Source organism: Coregonus lavaretus (assembly GCF_964263955.1).
Source record: "Coregonus lavaretus genome assembly, contig: HAP1_SCAFFOLD_762, whole genome shotgun sequence".
NCBI lineage: Eukaryota > Metazoa > Chordata > Actinopteri > Salmoniformes > Salmonidae > Coregonus > Coregonus lavaretus.
This window is the reverse complement of record NW_028156213.1, coordinates 204,373-224,853: the sequence shown is the minus strand read 5'-3', so window position 1 is coordinate 224,853 and position 20,481 is coordinate 204,373. Positions and strand designations below refer to the sequence as shown.

Genomic DNA, 20,481 nt, shown 5'->3' with positions numbered 1-20,481 from the left:
ACATAAAGAGAGACACCACAACACTACATAAAGAGAGACGCCACAACACTACATAAAGAGAGACAACACTACATAAAGAGAGACAACACTACATAAAGAGAGACACCACAACACTACATAAAGAGAGACACCACAACACTACATAAAGAGAGACGCCACAACACTACATAAAGAGAGACGCCACAACACTACATAAAGAGAGACGCCACAACACTACATAAAGAGAGACACCACAACACTACATAAAGAGAGACGCCACAACACTACATAAAGAGACGCCACAACACTACATAAAGAGAGACGCCACAACACTACATAAAGAGAGACACCACAACACTACATAAAGAGAGACACCACAACACTACATAAAGAGAGACACCACAACACTACATAAAGAGAGACGCCACAACACTACATAAAGAGAGACACCACAACACTACATAAAGAGAGACGCCACAACACTACATAAAGAGAGACGCCACAACACTACATAAAGAGAGACGCCACAACACTACATAAAGAGAGACGCCACAACACTACATAAAGAGAGACGCCACAACACTACATAAAGAGAGACGCCACAACACTACATAAAGAGAGACACCACAACACTACATAAAGAGAGACGCCACAACACTACATAAAGAGAGACGCCACAACACTACATAAAGAGAGACGCCACAACACTACATAAAGAGAGACACCACAACACTACATAAAGAGAGACGCCACAACACTACATAAAGAGAGACGCCACAACACTACATAAAGAGAGACGCCACAACACTACATAAAGAGAGACACCACAACACTACATAAAGAGAGACACCACAACACTACATAAAGAGAGGCACAACACTCCATAAAGAGAGACACCACAACACTACATAAAGAGAGACACCACAACACTACATAAAGAGAGACGCCACAACACTACATAAAGAGAGACACAACACTACATAAAGAGAGACACCACAACACTACATAAAGAGAGACGCCACAACACTACATAAAGAGAGGCACAACACTCCATAAAGAGAGACACCACAACACTACATAAAGAGAGACACCACAACACTACATAAAGAGAGACACCACAACACTACATAAAGAGAGGCACAACACTCCATAAAGAGAGACACCACAACACTACATAAAGAGAGACACCACAACACTACATAAAGAGAGACGCCACAACACTACATAAAGAGAGACAACACTACATAAAGAGAGACAACACTACATAAAGAGAGACACCACAACACTACATAAAGAGAGACACCACAACACTACATAAAGAGAGACACCACAACACTACATAAAGAGAGACACCACAACACTACATAAAGAGAGACACCACAACACTACATAAAGAGAGACGCCACAACACTACATAAAGAGAGACACCACAACACTACATAAAGAGAGACGCCACAACACTACATAAAGAGAGACGCCACAACACTACATAAAGAGAGACACCACAACACTACATAAAGAGAGACACCACAACACTACATAAAGAGAGACAACACTACATAAAGAGAGACACCACAACACTACATAAAGAGAGACACCACAACACTACATAAAGAGAGACACCACAACACTACATAAAGAGAGACGCCACAACACTACATAAAGAGAGACACCACAACACTACATAAAGAGAGACACCACAACACTACATAAAGAGAGACGCCACAACACTACATAAAGAGAGACGCCACAACACTACATAAAGAGAGACAACACTACATAAAGAGAGACGCCACAACACTACATAAAGAGAGACATCACAACACTACATAAAGAGAGACGCCACAACACTACATAAAGAGAGACACCACAACACTACATAAAGAGAGGCACAACACAACACTACATAAAGAGAGACACCACAACACTACATAAAGAGAGACACCACAACACTACATAAAGAGAGACCTAAGACAACATGGTAGCAACACAGATCTAATCTAAGTTAGTGTTAGTTTGTTTTGTGGCGTTGTCCTCCTCCTCTTCACTTGCCCAGAGCCTTGTCCAGGTTGGTCCTGATGGCGTCCAGGAAGTCGGATGTGTTGACGTAATGTTCATTCAGCTTGCAGCTGCAACATCACATGACAGGTTAGATTAAACACTTGAAGGAACCTAGGCAGGTGTGTACGACAAGACTAAGGGCTCTATTCAATCCCATCGCGGGTTAGACTAAGGGCTCTATTCAATCCCATCGCGGGTTAGACTAAGGGTTAGGCTCTATTCAATCCCATCGCGGGTTAGACTAAGGGCTCTATTCAATCCCATCGCGGGTTAGACTAAGGGCTCTATTCAATCCCATCGCGGGTTATGGGCATTGCAGCTTTTAGAGGCAATTTCCGATTGAGCCGACATATGCAGCGTTCACTGTGAATGGGATCTCGGCAAACCTGGGAACCTTTAAAGCTGCATAAGGGGAAACAGTGCCACATTGTTATCATTATTGTAGATGAAATGGAGGAGAGGAGCATCCAACATTGTGGTAATGATGTGCAATGACATCCTTCTTTGTTGTTGTAATATCGCAAACAGACTAGACGTGGCAGTTTCACCATTACGGATTCCAGCTTAAACTGTCAATGCCTATAACCCGCAATCTGATTGAATCCCAGGTTTCACTTGGCCAGGGTTAGGGTTATCCTGTGGACATGCCTGGACTGTATTGTACTGTATAGTGTAGTATATAAGTGTGTAGTCACTTGGCCAAGCCGTGGATGCAGCCTGCCAGGTCCTTGGTCATCACACCACTCTCCACCATCTCCACACACACCCTCTCCAGAGTCTGGGAGAACCTACAGGTCAACAGGGGTTAGGGTTAGTTACCTACAGGTCAACAGGGGTTAGGGTTAGTTACCTACAGGTCAACAGGGGTTAGGGTTAGTTACCTACAGGTCAACAGGGGTTAGGGTTAGTTACCTACAGGTCAACGGGGTCAATGAGACAACAGCACTGGTGTGTATAGGTAGGTACACTATATGGTAATAACTAAGTAGTTATTTATATATTATAGATCAGGGTTTTAGTAGTTATTGATATATTACAGGTTTTAGTAGTTATTGATATATTACAGGTTTTAGTAGTTATTGATATATTGTAGATCAGGGTTTTAGTAGTTATTGATATATTACAGGTTTTAGTAGTTATTGATATATTATAGATCAGGGTTTTAGTAGTAATTGATATATTACAGGTTTTAGTAGTTATTGATATATTACAGGTCAGGGTTTTAGTAGTTATTGATATATTACAGGTCAGGGTTTTAGTAGTTATTGATATATTACAGATCAGGGTTTTAGTAGTAATTGATATATTACAGATCAGGGTTTTAGTAGTTATTGATATATTATAGATCAGGGTTTTAGTAGTTATTGACATATTACAGGTTTTAGTAGTTATTGATATATTACAGGTTTTAGTAGTTATTGATATATTATAGATCAGGGTTTTAGTAGTTATTGATATATTACAGGTTTTAGTAGTTATTGATGTATTGCAGGTTTTAGTAGTCATTGATATATTATAGATCAGGGTTTTAGTAGTTATTGATATATTACAGGTTTTAGTAGTTATTGATATATTATAGATCAGGGTTTTAGTAGTTATTGATATATTACAGATCAGGGTTTTAGTAGTTATTGATATATTACAGATCAGGGTTTTAGTAGTTATTGATATATTATAGATCAGGGTTTTAGTAGTTATTGATATATTACAGGTTTTAGTAGTTATTGATATATTACAGGTTTTAGTAGTCATTGATATATTATAGATCAGGGTTTTAGTAGTAATTGATATATTACAGGTTTTAGTAGTTATTGATATATTATAGATCAGGGTTTTAGTAGTTATTGATATATTACAGGTTTTAGTAGTTATTTATATATATTAAGTTATTGATATGCCCAATCCTTCAGTAGCCTCCAACTGCTCTTAAACACTAGTAAAACTAAATGCATGCTTTTCAATCGAACGCTGCTGGCACCCGCCCACCCGACTAGAATCACCACTCTCGACGGGTCTGACCTAGAGTATGTGGACAACTACAAATACCTAGGTGTCTGGTTAGACTGTAAACTCAACTTCCAGACTCACATAAAGAATCTCCAATCCAAAGTGAAATCTAGAATCGGCTTCCTATTTCGCAACAAAGCCTCCTTCACTCATGCTGCCAAACATGCCCTCGTAAAACTGACTATCCTACCGATCCTTGACTTCGGCGATGTCATTTACAAAATAGCCTCCAACACTCTACTCAGCAAATTGGATGTAGTCTATCACAGTGCCATCCGTTTTGTCTCCAAAGCCCCATATACTACCCACCACTGTGACCTGTACGCTCTTGTTGGCTGGTCCTCACTACATGTTCGTCGCCAAACCCACTGGCTCCAGGCCATCTATAAATCACTGCTAGGCATATCCCCGCCTTATCTTAGCTCATTGGTCACCATAGCAGCACCCACCCGTAGTCTGCGCTCCAGCAGGTATATCTCTCTGGTCATTCCCAAAGCCAACACCTCCTTTGGCCGCCATTCCTTCCAGTTCTCTGCTGCCAATGACTGGAACGAATTGCAAAAATCTCTGAAGCTGGAGACTCTTATCTCCCTCACTAACTTTAAGCATCAGTTGTCAGAGCACCTTACCGATCACTGCACCTGTACACAGCCCATCTGAAATTAGCCCACCCAACTACCTCATCCCTATATTGTTATTTATTTTGCTCTTTTGCACCCCAGTATCTCTATTTGCACATCATCTTCTGCACATCTATCATTCCAGTGTTAATACTAATTGTAATTATTTTGCACTATGGCCTATTTATTGCCTTACCTCCATAACTTGCTAAATTTGCACACACTGTATATATATTTTCTGTTGTATTTTTGACTTTATGTTTTTTACCCCATATGTAACTCTGTGTTGTTTTTATTGCACTGCTTTGCTTTATCTTGGCCAGGTCGCAGTTGTAAATGAGAACCTGTTCTCAACTGGTTTACCTGGTTAAATAAAGGTGAAAAAAATAATAATAATAATTATAATTATAGATCAGGGTTTTAGTAGTTATTGATATATTACAGGTTTTAGTAGTTATTGATATATTACAGGTTTTAGTAGTTATTGATGTATTACAGGTTTTAGTAGTTATTGATATATTATAGATCAGGGTTTTAGTAGTTATTGATATATTGCAGGTTTTAGTAGTTATTGATGTATTACAGGTTTTAGTAGTTATTGATATATTACAGGTTTTAGTAGTTATTGATATATTACAGGTTTTAGTAGTTATTGATATATTACAGGTCAGGGTTTTAGTAGTTATTGATATATTACAGTTTTTAGTAGTTATTGATATATTACAGGTTTTAGTAGTTATTGATATATTACAGGTTTTAGTAGTTATTGATATATTACAGGTTTTAGTAGTTATTGAGATATTACAGGTTTTAGTAGTTATTGATATATTACAGGTTTTAGTAGTTATTGATATATTACAGGTTTTAGTAGTTATTGATATATTACAGGTTTTAGTAGTTATTGATATATTACAGGTTTTAGTAGTTATTGATATATTACAGGTTTTAGTAGTTATTGATATATTACAGGTTTTAGTAGTTATTGAGATATTACAGGTTTTAGTAGTTATTGATATATTACAGGTTTTAGTAGTTATTGATATATTACAGGTTTTAGTAGTTATTGATATATTACAGGTTTTAGTAGTTATTGATGTATTACAGGTTTTAGTAGTTATTGATATATTATAGATCAGGGATTTAGTAGTTATTGATATATTATAGATCAGGGTTTTAGTAGTTATTAATATATTATAGATCAGGGTTTTAGTAGTTATTGATATATTATAGATCAGGGTTTTAGTAGTTATTGATATATTACAGGTTTTAGTAGTTATTGATATATTACAGGTTTTAGTAGTTATTGATGTATTACAGGTTTTAGTAGTTATTGATATATTATAGATCAGGGATTTAGTAGTTATTGATATATTACAGGTTTTAGTAGTTATTGATATATTACAGGTTTTAGTAGTTATTGATATATTACAGGTTTTAGTAGTTATTGATATATTACAGGTTTTAGTAGTTATTGATATATTACAGGTTTTAGTAGTTATTGATATATTACAGGTTTTAGTAGTTATTGAGATATTACAGGTTTTAGTAGTTATTGAGATATTACAGGTTTTAGTAGTTATTGCTGTATTACAGGTTTTAGTAGTTATTGATATATTACAGGTTTTAGTAGTTATTGATGTATTACAGGTTTTAGTAGTTATTGATATATTACAGGTTTTAGTAGTTATTGATATATTATAGATCAGGGTTTTAGTAGTTATTGAGATATTACAGGTTTTAGTAGTTATTGATATATTATAGATCAGGGTTTTAGTAGTTATTGATATATTACAGGTTTTAGTAGTTATTGATATATTACAGGTTTTAGTAGTTATTGATATATTATAGATCAGGGTTTTAGTAGTTATTGATATATTACAGGTTTTAGTAGTTATTGATATATTACAGGTTTTAGTAGTTATTGATGTATTACAGGTTTTAGTAGTTATTGATATATTATAGATCAGGGATTTAGTAGTTATTGATATATTACAGGTTTTAGTAGTTATTGAGATATTACAGGTTTTAGTAGTTATTGATATATTATAGATCAGGGTTTTAGTAGTTATTGAGATATTACAGGTTTTAGTAGTTATTGATATATTATAGATCAGGGTTTTAGTAGTTATTGATATATTACAGGTTTTAGTAGTTATTGATATATTACAGGTTTTAGTAGTTATTGATATATTACAGGTTTTAGTAGTTATTGATGTATTACAGGTTTTAGTAGTTATTGATATATTATAGATCAGGGTTTTAGTAGTTATTGATATATTACAGGTTTTAGTAGTTATTGATGTATTACAGGTTTTAGTAGTTATTGATATATTATAGATCAGGGATTTAGTAGTTATTGATATATTACAGGTTTTAGTAGTTATTGAGATATTACAGGTTTTAGTAGTTATTGATATATTATAGATCAGGGTTTTAGTAGTTATTGAGATATTACAGGTTTTAGTAGTTATTGATATATTATATATCAGGGATTTAGTAGTTATTGATATATTACAGGTTTTAGTAGTTATTGATATATTATAGATCAAGGTTTTAGTAGTTATTGATATATTACAGGTTTTAGTAGTTATTGATATATTACAGGTTTTAGTAGTTATTGATATATTACAGGTTTTATTAGTTATTGATGTATTACAGGTTTTAGTAGTTATTGATATATTATAGATCAGGGATTTAGTAGTTATTGATATATTACAGGTTTTAGTAGTTATTGAGATATTACAGGTTTTAGTAGTTATTGATGTATTACAGGTTTTAGTAGTTATTGATATATTATAGATCAGGGATTTAGTAGTTATTGAGATATTACAGGTTTTAGTAGTTATTGATGTATTACAGGTTTTAGTAGTTATTGATATATTATAGATCAGGGATTTAGTAGTTATTGATATATTACAGGTTTTAGTAGTTATTGATGTATTGCAGGTTTTAGTAGTTATTGATATATTATAGATCATGGTTTTAGTAGTTATTGATATAGTACAGGTTTTAGTAGTTATTGATGTATTGCAGGTTTTAGTAGTTATTGATATATTATAGATCAGGGTTTTAGTAGTTATTGATATAGTACAGGTTTTAGTAGTTATTGATGTATTGCAGGTTTTAGTAGTTATTTATATATTATAGATCATGGTTTTAGTAGTTATTGATGTATTACAGGTTTTAGTAGTTATTGATATATTATAGATCAGGGATTTAGTAGTTATTGATATATTACAGGTTTTAGTAGTTATTGATATATTATAGATCAGGGTTTTAGTAGTTATTGATATATTACAGGTTTTAGTAGTTATTGATATATTACAGGTTTTAGTAGTTATTGATATATTACAGGTTTTAGTAGTTATTGAGATATTACAGGTCAGGGTTTGAGTAGTTATTGAGATGTTACAGGTCAGGGTTAGTAGTTATTGAGATGTTAAAGGTCAGGGTTTGAGTAGTTATTGAGATGTTACAGGTCAGGGTTTGAGTAGTTATTGAGATGTTACAGGTCAGGGTTTGAGTAGTTATTAATATATTACAGGTCAGGGTTTGAGTAGTTATTAATATATTACAGGTCAGGGTTTGAGTAGTTATTAATATATTACAGGTCAGGGTTTGAGTAGTTATTAATATATTACAGGTCAGGGTTTGAGTAGTTATTGAGATGTTACAGGTCAGGGTTTGAGTAGTTATTGAGATGTTACAGGTCAGGGTTTGAGTAGTTATTAATATATTACAGGTCAGGGTTTGAGTAGTTATTGAGATGTTACAGGTCAGGGTTTGAGTAGTTATTGAGATGTTACAGGTCAGGGTTTGAGTAGTTATTGAGATGTTACAGGTCAGGGTTTGAGTAATTATTAATATATTACAGGTCAGGGTTTGAGTAGTTATTGAGATGTTACAGGTCAGGGTTTGAGTAGTTATTGAGATGTTACAGGTCAGGGTTTGAGTAGTTATTAATATATTACAGGTCAGGGTTTGAGTAGTTATTAATATATTACAGGTCAGGGTTAGTAGTTATTGAGATGTTACAGGTCAGGGTTTGAGTAGTTATTAATATATTACAGGTCAGGGTTTGAGTAGTTATTGAGATGTTACAGGTCAGGGTTTGAGTAGTTATTAATATATTACAGGTCAGGGTTTGAGTAGTTATTAATATATTACAGGTCAGGGTTTGGGTAGTTATTGAGATGTGACAGGTCAGGGTTTGAGTAGTTATTAATATATTACAGGTCAGGGTTTGAGTAGTTATTAATATATTACAGGTCAGGGTTTGAGTAGTTATTGAGATGTTACAGGTCAGGGTTTGAGTAGTTATTAATATATTACAGGTCAGGGTTTGAGTAGTTATTAATATATTACAGGTCAGGGTTTGAGTAGTTATTAATATATTACAGGTCAGGGTTTGAGTAGTTATTAATATATTACAGGTCAGGGTTTGAGTAGTTATTAATATATTACAGGTCAGGGTTAGTAGTTATTAATATATTACAGGTCAGGGTTTGAGTAGTTATTGAGATGTTACAGGTCAGGGTTTGAGTAGTTATTGAGATGTTACAGGTCAGGGTTTGAGTAGTTATTGAGATGTTACAGGTCAGGGTTTGAGTAGTTATTAATATATTACAGGTCAGGGTTTGAGTAGTTATTAATATATTACAGGTCAGGGTTTGAGTAGTTATTGAGATGTTACAGGTCAGGGTTTGAGTAGTTATTAATATATTACAGGTCAGGGTTAGTAGTTATTAATATATTACAGGTCAGGGTTTGAGTAGTTATTAATATATTACAGGTCAGGGTTTGAGTAGTTATTGAGACGTTACAGGTCAGGGTTTGAGTAGTTATTGAGATGTTACAGGTCAGGGTTTGAGTAGTTATTAATATATTACAGGTCAGGGTTAGTAGTTATTAATATATTACAGGTCAGGGTTAGTAGTTATTAATATATTACAGGTCAGGGTTTGAGTAGTTATTAATATATTACAGGTCAGGGTTTGAGTAGTTATTGAGATGTTACAGGTCAGGGTTTGAGTAGTTATTAATATATTACAGGTCAGGGTTAGTAGTTATTAATATATTACAGGTCAGGGTTAGTAGTTATTAATATATTACAGGTCAGGGTTAGTAGTTATTAATATATTACAGGTCAGGGTTTGAGTAGTTATTAATTTATTACAGGTCAGGGTTTGAGTAGTTATTGAGATGTTACAGGTCAGGGTTTGAGTAGTTATTAATATATTACAGGTCAGGGTTTGAGTAGTTATTAATATATTACAGGTCAGGGTTTGAGTAGTTATTAATATATTACAGGTCAGGGTTTGAGTAGTTATTAATATATTACAGGTCAGGGTTAGTAGTTATTAATATATTACAGGTCAGGGTTTGAGTAGTTATTAATATATTACAGGTCAGGGTTAGTAGTTATTAATATATTACAGGTCAGGGTTTGAGTAGTTATTAATATATTACAGGTCAGGGTTTGAGTAGTTATTGAGATGTTACAGGTCAGGGTTAGTAGTTATTGAGATGTTACAGGTCAGGGTTTGAGTAGTTATTAATATATTACAGGTCAGGGTTTGAGTAGTTATTAATATGTTACAGGTCAGGGTTTGAGTAGTTATTGAGATGTTACAGGTCAGGGTTTGAGTAGTTATTAATATATTACAGGTCAGGGTTTGAGTAGTTATTAATATATTACAGGTCAGGGTTTGAGTAGTTATTGAGATGTTACAGGTCAGGGTTTGAGTAGTTATTAATATATTACAGGTCAGGGTTTGAGTAGTTATTGAGATGTTACAGGTCAGGGTTTGAGTAGTTATTGAGATGTTACAGGTCAGGGTTTGAGTAGTTATTAATATATTACAGGTCAGGGTTTGAGTAGTTATTAATATATTACAGGTCAGGGTTTGAGTAGTTATTGATATATTACAGGTCAGGGTTTGAGTAGTTATTAATATATTACAGGTCAGGGTTTGAGTAGTTATTGAGATGTTACAGGTCAGGGTTTGAGTAGTTATTGAGATGTTACAGGTCAGGGTTTGAGTAGTTATTAATATATTACAGGTCAGGGTTTGAGTAGTTATTGAGATGTTACAGGTCAGGGTTTGAGTAGTTATTGAGATGTTACAGGTCAGGGTTTGAGTAGTTATTAATGTATTACAGGTCAGGGTTTGAGTAGTTATTAATATATTACAGGTCAGGGTTAGTAGTTATTAATATATTACAGGTCAGGGTTTGAGTAGTTATTGAGATGTTACAGGTCAGGGTTTGAGTAGTTATTGAGATGTTACAGGTCAGGGTTTGAGTAGTTATTGAGATGTTACAGGTCAGGGTTTGAGTAGTTATTAATATATTACAGGTCAGGGTTTGAGTAGTTATTGAGATGTTACAGGTCAGGGTTTGAGTAGTTATTGAGATGTTACAGGTCAGGGTTTGAGTAGTTATTAATATATTACAGGTCAGGGTTTGAGTAGTTATTGAGATGTTACAGGTCAGGGTTTGAGTAGTTATTAACATATTACAGGTCAGGGTTTGAGTAGTTATTGAGATGTTACAGGTCAGGGTTTGAGTAGTTATTGAGATGTTACAGGTCAGGGTTTGAGTAGTTATTGAGATGTTACAGGTCAGGGTTTGAGTAGTTATTAATATATTACAGGTCAGGGTTTGAGTAGTTATTAATATATTACAGGTCAGGGTTTGAGTAGTTATTAATATATTACAGGTCAGGGTTTGAGTAGTTATTAATATATTACAGGTCAGGGTTTGAGTAGTTATTGAGATGTTACAGGTCAGGGTTTGAGTAGTTATTAATATATTACAGGTCAGGGTTTGAGTAGTTATTGAGATGTTACAGGTCAGGGTTTGAGTAGTTATTGAGATGTTACAGGTCAGGGTTTGAGTAGTTATTGAGATGTTACAGGTCAGGGTTTGAGTAGTTATTAATATATTACAGGTCAGGGTTTGAGTAGTTATTGAGATGTTACAGGACAGGGTTTGAGTAGTTATTGAGATGTTACAGGTCAGGGTTTGAGTAGTTATTAATATATTACAGGTCAGGGTTTGAGTAGTTATTAATATATTACAGGTCAGGGTTTGAGTAGTTATTGAGATGTTACAGGTCAGGGTTTGAGTAGTTATTGAGATGTTACAGGTCAGGGTTTGAGTAGTTATTAATATATTACAGGTCAGGGTTAGTAGTTATTAATATATTACAGGTCAGGGTTTGAGTAGTTATTAATATATTACAGGTCAGGGTTTGAGTAGTTATTAATATATTACAGGTCAGGGTTTGAGTAGTTATTAATATATTACAGGTCAGGGTTTGAGTAGTTATTGAGATGTTACAGGTCAGGGTTAGTAGTTATTGAGATGTTACAGGTCAGGGTTTGAGTAGTTATTGAGATGTTACAGGTCAGGGTTTGAGTAGTTATTAATATATTACAGGTCAGGGTTTGAGTAGTTATTGAGATGTTACAGGTCAGGGTTTGAGTAGTTATTAATATATTACAGGTCAGGGTTTGAGTAGTTATTAATATATTACAGGTCAGGGTTTGAGTAGTTATTAATATATTACAGGTCAGGGTTTGAGTAGTTATTAATATATTACAGGTCAGGGTTTGAGTAGTTATTGAGATGTTACAGGTCAGGGTTTGAGTAGTTATTAATATATTACAGGTCAGGGTTTGAGTAGTTATTAATATATTACAGGTCAGGGTTTGAGTAGTTATTAATATATTACAGGTCAGGGTTAGTAGTTATTAATATATTACAGGTCAGGGTTTGAGTAGTTATTGAGATGTTACAGGTCAGGGTTTGAGTAGTTATTGAGATGTTACAGGTCAGGGTTTGAGTAGTTATTGAGATGTTACAGGTCAGGGTTTGAGTAGTTATTAATATATTACAGGTCAGGGTTTGAGTAGTTATTAATATATTACAGGTCAGGGTTTGAGTAGTTATTGAGATGTTACAGGTCAGGGTTTGAGTAGTTATTCATATATTACAGGTCAGGGTTAGTAGTTATTAATATATTACAGGTCAGGGTTTGAGTAGTTATTAATATATTACAGGTCAGGGTTTGAGTAGTTATTAATATATTACAGGTCAGGGTTTGAGTAGTTATTAATATATTACAGGTCAGGGTTAGTAGTTATTAATATATTACAGGTCAGGGTTTGAGTAGTTATTAATATATTACAGGTCAGGGTTTGAGTAGTTATTAATATATTACAGGTCAGGGTTTGAGTAGTTATTGAGATGTTACAGGTCAGGGTTAGTAGTTATTGAGATGTTACAGGTCAGGGTTTGAGTAGTTATTGAGATGTTACAGGTCAGGGTTTGAGTAGTTATTGAGATGTTACAGGTCAGGGTTAGTAGTTATTAATATATTACAGGTCAGGGTTTGAGTAGTTATTAATATATTACAGGTCAGGGTTAGTAGTTATTAATATATTACAGGTCAGGGTTTGAGTAGTTATTAATATATTACAGGTCAGGGTTAGTAGTTATTAATATATTACAGGTCAGGGTTTGAGTAGTTATTAATATATTACAGGTCAGGGTTAGTAGTTATTAATATATTACAGGTCAGGGTTTGAGTAGTTATTAATATATTACAGGTCAGGGTTAGTAGTTATTAATATATTACAGGTCAGGGTTTGAGTAGTTATTAATATATTACAGGTCAGGGTTAGTAGTTATTAATATATTACAGGTCAGGGTTTGAGTAGTTATTGAGATGTTACAGGTCAGGGTTAGTAGTTATTAATATATTACTTGATGAGGTCTGGGTTTCCATCCAGTTTTCCTCGGTGTTCCAGCCCTCTGGTCCAGGCAAAGATGCTGGCGATGGGGTTGGTGCTGGTGGGTCTGCCCTACAGGAGGAGAGAGGACAGTGTTAACAGAAGTCCCGTTTTTACCTGCAGCTAACATGTGTCCTTCATCCTGATCTTGTCCTGATCTTGCCCATTTACACTTGATCAAAATAATTAGAAATTAGTATTTTAATCATCTACAAATGTGGCCACAATCAGAATGAGGACAAGATCAGTACAAAGGACGCATGTTAGAACCAGGTATAAACATGGCTAGTGACATGGCTCTGGTAGGTCTACCCTACAGGAGGACAGAGGATAGTTTTAACAGTGACATGGCTCTGGTAGGTCTACCCTACAGGAGGACAGAGGATAGTTTTAACAGTGACATGGCTCTGGTAGGTCTACCCTACAGGAGGACAGAGGATAGTTTTAACAGTGACATGGCTCTGGTAGGTCTACCCTACAGGAGGACAGAGGATAGTTTTAACAGTGACATGGCTCTGGTAGGTCTACCCTACAGGAGGACAGAGGATAGTTTTAACAGTGACATGGCTCTGGTAGGTCTACCCTACAGGAGGACAGAGGATAGTTTTAACAGTGACATGGCTCTGGTAGGTCTACCCTACAGGAGGACAGAGGATAGTTTTAACAGTGACATGGCTCTGGTAGGTCTACCCTACAGGAGGACAGAGGATAGTTTTAACAGTGACATGGCTCTGGTAGGTCTACCCTACAGGAGGACAGAGGATAGTTTTAACAGTGACATGGCTCTGGTAGGTCTACCCTACAGGAGGACAGAGGATAGTTTTAACAGTGACATGGTGGTCTACCCTACAGGAGGACAGAGGATAGTTTTAACAGTGACATGGCTCTGGTAGGTCTACCCTACAGGAGGACAGAGGATAGTTTTAACAGTGACATGGTGGTCTACCCTACAGGAGGACAGAGGATAGTTTTAACAGTGACATAGCTCTGGTAGGTCTACCCTACCGGAGGACAGAGGATAGTTTTAACAGTGACATGGTGGTCTACCCTACAGGAGGACAGAGGATAGTTTTAACAGTGACATGGCTCTGGTAGGTCTACCCTACAGGAGGACAGAGGATAGTTTTAACAGTGACATGGCTCTGGTAGGTCTACCCTACAGGAGGACAGAGGATAGTTTTAACAGTGACATGGCTCTGGTAGGTCTACCCTACAGGAGGACAGAGGATAATTTTAACAGTGACATGGCTCTGGTAGGTCTACCCTACAGGAGGACAGAGGATAGTTTTAACAGTGACATGGTGGTCTACCCTACAGGAGGACAGAGGATAGTTTTAACAGTGACATGGCTCTGGTAGGTCTACCCTACAGGAGGACCGAGGATAGTTTTAACAGTGACATGGTGGTCTACCCTACAGGAGGACAGAGGATAGTTTTAACAGTGACATGGTGGTCTACCCTACAGGAGGACCGAGGATAGTTTTAACAGTGACATGGTGGTCTACCCTACAGGAGGACCGAGGATAGTTTTAACAGTGACATGGTGGTCTACCCTACAGGAGGACAGAGGATAGTTTTAACAGTGACATGGTGGTCTACCCTACAGGAGGACAGAGGATAGTTTTAACAGTGACATGGTGGTCTACCCTACAGGAGGACAGAGGATAGTTTTAACAGTGACATGGCTCTGGTAGGTCTACCCTACAGGAGGACAGAGGATAGTTTTAACAGTGACATGGCTCTGGTAGGTCTACCCTACAGGAGGACAGAGGATAGTTTTAACAGTGACATGGCTCTGGTAGGTCTACCCTACAGGAGGACAGAGGATAATTTTAACAGTGACATGGCTCTGGTAGGTCTACCCTACAGGAGGACAGAGGGTAGTTTTAACAGTGACATGGTGGTCTACCCTACAGGAGGACAGAGGATAGTTTTAACAGTGACATGGTGGTCTACCCTACAGGAGGACCGAGGATAGTTTTAACAGTGACATGGTGGTCTACCCTACAGGAGGACAGAGGATAGTTTTAACAGTGACATGGTGGTCTACCCTACAGGAGGACCGAGGATCGTTTTAACAGTGACATGGTGGTCTACCCTACAGGAGGACAGAGGATAGTTTTAACAGTGACATGGTGGTCTACCCTACAGGAGGACAGAGGATAGTTTTAACAGTGACATGGTGGTCTACCCTACAGGAGGACAGAGGATAGTTTTAACAGTGACATGGTGGTCTACCCTACAGGAGGACCGAGGATAGTTTTAACAGTGACATGGCTCTGGTAGGTCTACCCTACAGGAGGACAGAGGATAGTTTTAACAGTGACATGGTGGTCTACCCTACAGGAGGACAGAGGATAGTTTTAACAGTGACATAGCTCTGGTAGGTCTACCCTACAGGAGGACAGAGGATAGTTTTAACAGTGACATGGTGGTCTACCCTACAGGAGGACAGAGGATAGTTTTAACAGTGACATGGCTCTGGTAGGTCTACCCTACAGGAGGACAGAGGATAGTTTTAACAGTGACATGGCTCTGGTAGGTCTACCCTACAGGAGGACAGAGGATAGTTTTAACAGTGACATGGCTCTGGTAGGTCTACCCTACAGGAGGACAGAGGATAGTTTTAACAGTGACATGGCTCTGGTAGGTCTACCCTACAGGAGGACCGAGGATAGTTTTAACAGTGACATGGTGGTCTACCCTACAGTAGGACAGAGGATAGTTTTAACAGTGACATGGTGGTCTACCCTACAGGAGGACAGAGGATAGTTTTAACAGTGACATGGTGGTCTACCCTACAGGAGGACAGAGGATAGTTTTAACAGTGACATGGTGGTCTACCCTACAGGAGGACAGAGGATAGTTTTAACAGTGACATGGTGGTCTACCCTACAGGAGGACAGAAGATAGTTTTAACAGTGACATGGCTCTGGTAGGTCTACCCTACAGGAGGACAGAGGATAGTTTTAACAGTGACATGGTGGTCTACCCTACAGGAGGACAGAGGATAGTTTTAACAGTGACATGGTGGTCTACCCTACAGGAGGACAGAGGATAGTTTTAACAGTGACATGGTGGTCTACCCTACAGGAGGACAGAGGATAGTTTTAACAGTGACATGGTGGTCTACCCTACAGGAGGAGAAGGATATTTGTAACAGTGACTGGCTATACAGCAGTAGCATCATTAGCAATAAGACTGAATTACCCTCCAGCATGGAAAGGTCCTAACGCCCAGTGGCTGGTTACCGTGGCGTGAGTCAGGGATAGGATCAGGGTTAGGGTTAGAGGTCAGGGTTAGTTCCTTACCCTCTGGTGTTCGCGGTAGTGCCGTGTCACGGTGCCGTGGGCTGCCTCTGCCTCAATGGTCTTCCCATCAGGACACACCAACACTGACGTCATCAGACCCAGGGAGCCGAAACCTATGCACACACACACAACAACAACAACAACAAGAGGATGTCATCAATAGCATGGCAGAGGATATCCAATCACCCTCCACTGTGTCTTAGGAGTTCAGCCAGTCATCAATAGCATGGCAGAGGATATCCAATCACCCTCCACTGTGTCTTAGGAGTTCAGCCAGTCATCAATAGCATGGCAGAGGATATCCAATCACCCTCCACTGTGTCTTAGGAGTTCAGCCAGGTACAATGCCTTCACAAACTATTCATTCCCCTTGACTTATTCCACATTGTTGTTACAGCCTGAATTCAAAATGGATTAAATGTAATTTTCTCACTCATCTACACACAATACCCCATAATGACGAAGTGATTATTATTATTTTTTTTCAAATGTATTGAAAATGAAATACAGAAATGCAGTATCTAATTTACATAAGTATTCACACCCCCGAGTCAATACTTTGTAGAAGCACGTGAATTATCTGGGTAAACCTCGAAGAGCTTTCCACACCTGGATTGTGCAACATTTTCCCAATATTCTTTTCAAAAGTTAAATTGATCGTTGATCATTGCTAGACAACTATTTTCAGGTCGTGTGTCTTGGTAAGCAACTCCAGTGTACATTTGGCCTTGTGTTTTAGGTTATTGTCCTCCTGAAAGGTGAATTCATCTCCCAGTGTCTGGTGGAAAGCAGACTGAACCATGTTTTTCTATAGGATTTTTCCTGTGCTTTGCTCCATTCCATGTATTATTTATCCGGAAAAAACTCCCAGTCCTTAATGATTACAAGCATTCCCATAACATGATGCAGCCACCACTATGCTTGAAAATATGGAGAGTGGACTCAGTAATGTGTTGTACTGGATTTGCCCCAAACATACTTTGTATTCAGGACAAAAAGTGAATTGCTTTGACACATTTTTTGCAGTTTTACTTTAGTGCCTTGTTGAAAACAGGATGCATGTTTTGTATTATTTATATTCTGTACAGGCATCCTTCTTTTCACTCTGTCAATTAGGTTAGTATTGTGGAGTAACTACATTTACATTTACATTTTAGTCATTTAGCAGACGCTACAATGTTGTTGATCCATCCTCAGTTTTCTCCTTTGAGCCATTCAATTCTGTAACTGTTTTAAAGTCACCATTGGCCTCATGTTGAAATCCCTGAGCAGTTTCCTTCCTCTCCGGCAACTGAGTTAGGAAGGACGCCTGTATCTTTGTTGTGACTGGATGTATTGATACACCATCCAAAGTGTAATTAATAACTTCACCATGCTCAAAGGGATATTCAATGTCTGTTAAATGTATTTAATCTACCAATAGGTGCCCTTCTTTGCAAGGCATTGGAAAACCTCCCTGGTCTTTGTGGTTGAATCTGTGTTTGAAATTCACTGCTCGACTGAGGGACTTTACAGATAATTGTATGTGTGGGGTACAAAGATGAGGTAGTAATTCAAAATCATATTAAATACTATTACTGAGTTCATGCAAATTCTGTGACTTGTTCAGCACATTTTTACTCCTGAACTATTTAGGTGTGACGAGTACTGAGGATACGAAGAGGCAGGACGCAGACGCAGGAATCAAACAAGGTCAAGGGTTAGGGTTAGGGTTAGAGTCAAGTATATTCGTTCAGGCCTGTGACGAGTCCTGAGGATACGAAGAGGCAGGACGCAGACACAGGAATCAACAAGGTAAAGGTTTACTAAACAATGAGAAAGAGAATAACAAAGAGTGAGTAAACGACACGCCGCTAACAATTACACACAACACAACACTGAACAGTCCAGGGCTATATAGGGGTGGTGATGAGGTGCAGGTGCGCTGGAGGTGATTAGGGTGCGTTGGGTTTCCATTCCGGTGTTGCCGAGGTGGTGCGCTCAGACCGGTGGCTCAGTAGACCGGCGAATCAGAGCACCGGAGGGGAGCAACGGGAGGAGACATGACATTAGGCTTGCCATAACAAAGGGGTTGAATACTTATTGACTCAAGACATTTCAGCTTTTCATTTTTTATTTAAAAAAAAAAAATCTCAAAAAACATAATTCCACTTTGACAATATGGGGTATTGTGTGTAGGCCAGTGACACAAATTCCGTCTGTAACACAATAAAATGTGGAAGAAGTCAAGGGGTGTGAATACTTTCTGAAGGCGCTGTACATCCAGACTTTCCGATGTGATTATCCTTTAATAGGACTCCTGCTAGCTACAAGGTGGACCTTTCTCAGTATGTTAGACTGAACGTCTCCATTATGGTTTTATTATTATTATTCATAGCAGACTTTGAAAAGGCATTTGATAAAGTACGACTGGAGTTTATATATAAATGCCTGGAGCATTTCAATTTTGGAGAATCTCTTATAAAATGGGTTAAAATCATGTATAGTAACCCTAGGTGTAAAATAGTAAATAATGGCTATTTCTTCGAAAGTTTTAAACTGTCAAGAGGAGTAAAACAAGATTGTCCACTATCGGCATATCTATTTATGATGGCCATCGAAATGTTAGCTATTAAAATAAATCAGATCCAACAATAATATCAATGGATTAGAAATCCAGGGCTTAAAAACAAAGGTGTCATTGTACGCTGATGATTCACGTTTTCTTTTAAATCCACAACTTGAATCCCTCCACTGTCACGGTTTCGGCCGAGGCTGCTCCTCCTCCTTGTTCGGGCAGGCTTCGGCGGTCGTCGTCTCCGGAGTACTAGCTGCCACCGTTCTTTGTTTTCGATGTTTGATTGGTTTGGTCTGTTTAGTACACCTGTTCATGTTTAGTGTTGATTAGGTGTCCTATAAGTTCTCGTTGTTTCTGTCATGTGTTGTGTGTAATTGTTTTTCCTGTCTGTTTTGGTGTTCTACTGTTGTTTGGACAGACGCTCGTATTTACCGTCGCACATTTGTTCGTGCGTAGTCGGTTTTTGTATTTTACGCACTGTTGCGTATTGTTCGCCTCCGGGTTAGTTTGACCCGTTATTTTGTGCTTTTCCAGTAAAGGCAAGTTTGACTGAGCTCCTGTGTCCTGCACTTGATTCCACACCACATTTGCATCAGAACCCTTGACATCCACAGCCTCATAGAGGATCTAGATACATTTTATAACCTCTCTGGATTACAACCATATTATGATAAATGTACTATATTACGTATTGGATCACTAAAATATACAATTTTTACATTACCATGTAGTTTACCAATAAAATGGTCTGATGGTGATGTGGATATACTCGGAATACATATCCCAAATGAAATAAATGATCTCACTCCAATAAATTTTAATACAAAGTTAGCAAAAATAGATTAGATCTTGCTACCATGGAAAGGTAAATACCTGTCTATTTGTGGAAAAATCACCCACTCTTTAGTATTATCCCTGTTTACCTATTTGCTTATGGTTTGCTGTTCCTGAGTGGCGCAGTGGTCTAAGGCACTGCATCGCAGTGCTAACTGTGCCACTAGAGATCCTGGTTCGAATCCAGGCTCTGTCACAGCCGGCCGCGACCGGGAGACTCATGGGCGGCGCACAATTGGCCCAGGGTAGGGGAGGGAATGGCCGGCAGGGATGTAGCTCAGTTGATAGAGCATGGCGTTTGCAACGCCAGGGTT

General features: G+C 37.4%; 1 protein-coding gene and 1 long non-coding RNA gene across 9 annotated transcripts in view; one reads left to right on the top strand and one right to left on the bottom strand.

The window, feature by feature from the left end:
• Positions 1–509: 509 nt before the first annotated feature.
• The window catches only part of LOC311126637 (isocitrate dehydrogenase [NADP], mitochondrial-like), a 44,593-nt gene continuing 24,621 nt past the window's right edge, over positions 510–20,481 (bottom strand). Inside the window, exons 8-11 of one of the 2 annotated variants that reach the window (XM_084200635.1) lie at positions 16,777–16,889; positions 13,440–13,537; positions 2,736–2,828; positions 510–2,108 (exon numbers count right to left, since the gene is read on the bottom strand). In XM_084200635.1, coding sequence (XP_084056761.1) covers positions 2,024–2,108; positions 2,736–2,828; positions 13,440–13,537; positions 16,777–16,889 — 389 coding nt within the window. In that variant the 3' untranslated portion in view covers positions 510–2,023. The remainder of the gene's footprint in view (positions 2,109–2,735; positions 2,829–13,439; positions 13,538–16,776; positions 16,890–20,481) is intronic. The other variant, XM_084200636.1, reaches the window with a different exon arrangement.
• On the top strand, positions 8,118–13,433 carry LOC311126640. Of its 7 annotated transcripts, XR_014613051.1 has the most exons (13): positions 8,118–8,442; positions 8,608–8,704; positions 9,134–9,459; positions 9,493–9,750; positions 9,912–10,171; positions 10,269–10,565; positions 10,599–10,664; positions 10,698–10,796; positions 10,863–11,157; positions 11,290–11,619; positions 11,686–12,636; positions 12,701–12,929; positions 12,961–13,433. It is a non-coding gene; the product is annotated as an uncharacterized lncRNA (long non-coding RNA). The 7 variants fall into 7 exon arrangements; XR_014613050.1 differs by having other exon boundaries at positions 9,621–9,750; positions 10,632–10,796; XR_014613052.1 differs by lacking the exons at positions 8,118–8,442; positions 8,608–8,704 and adding an exon at positions 8,550–8,607 and having other exon boundaries at positions 10,632–10,796.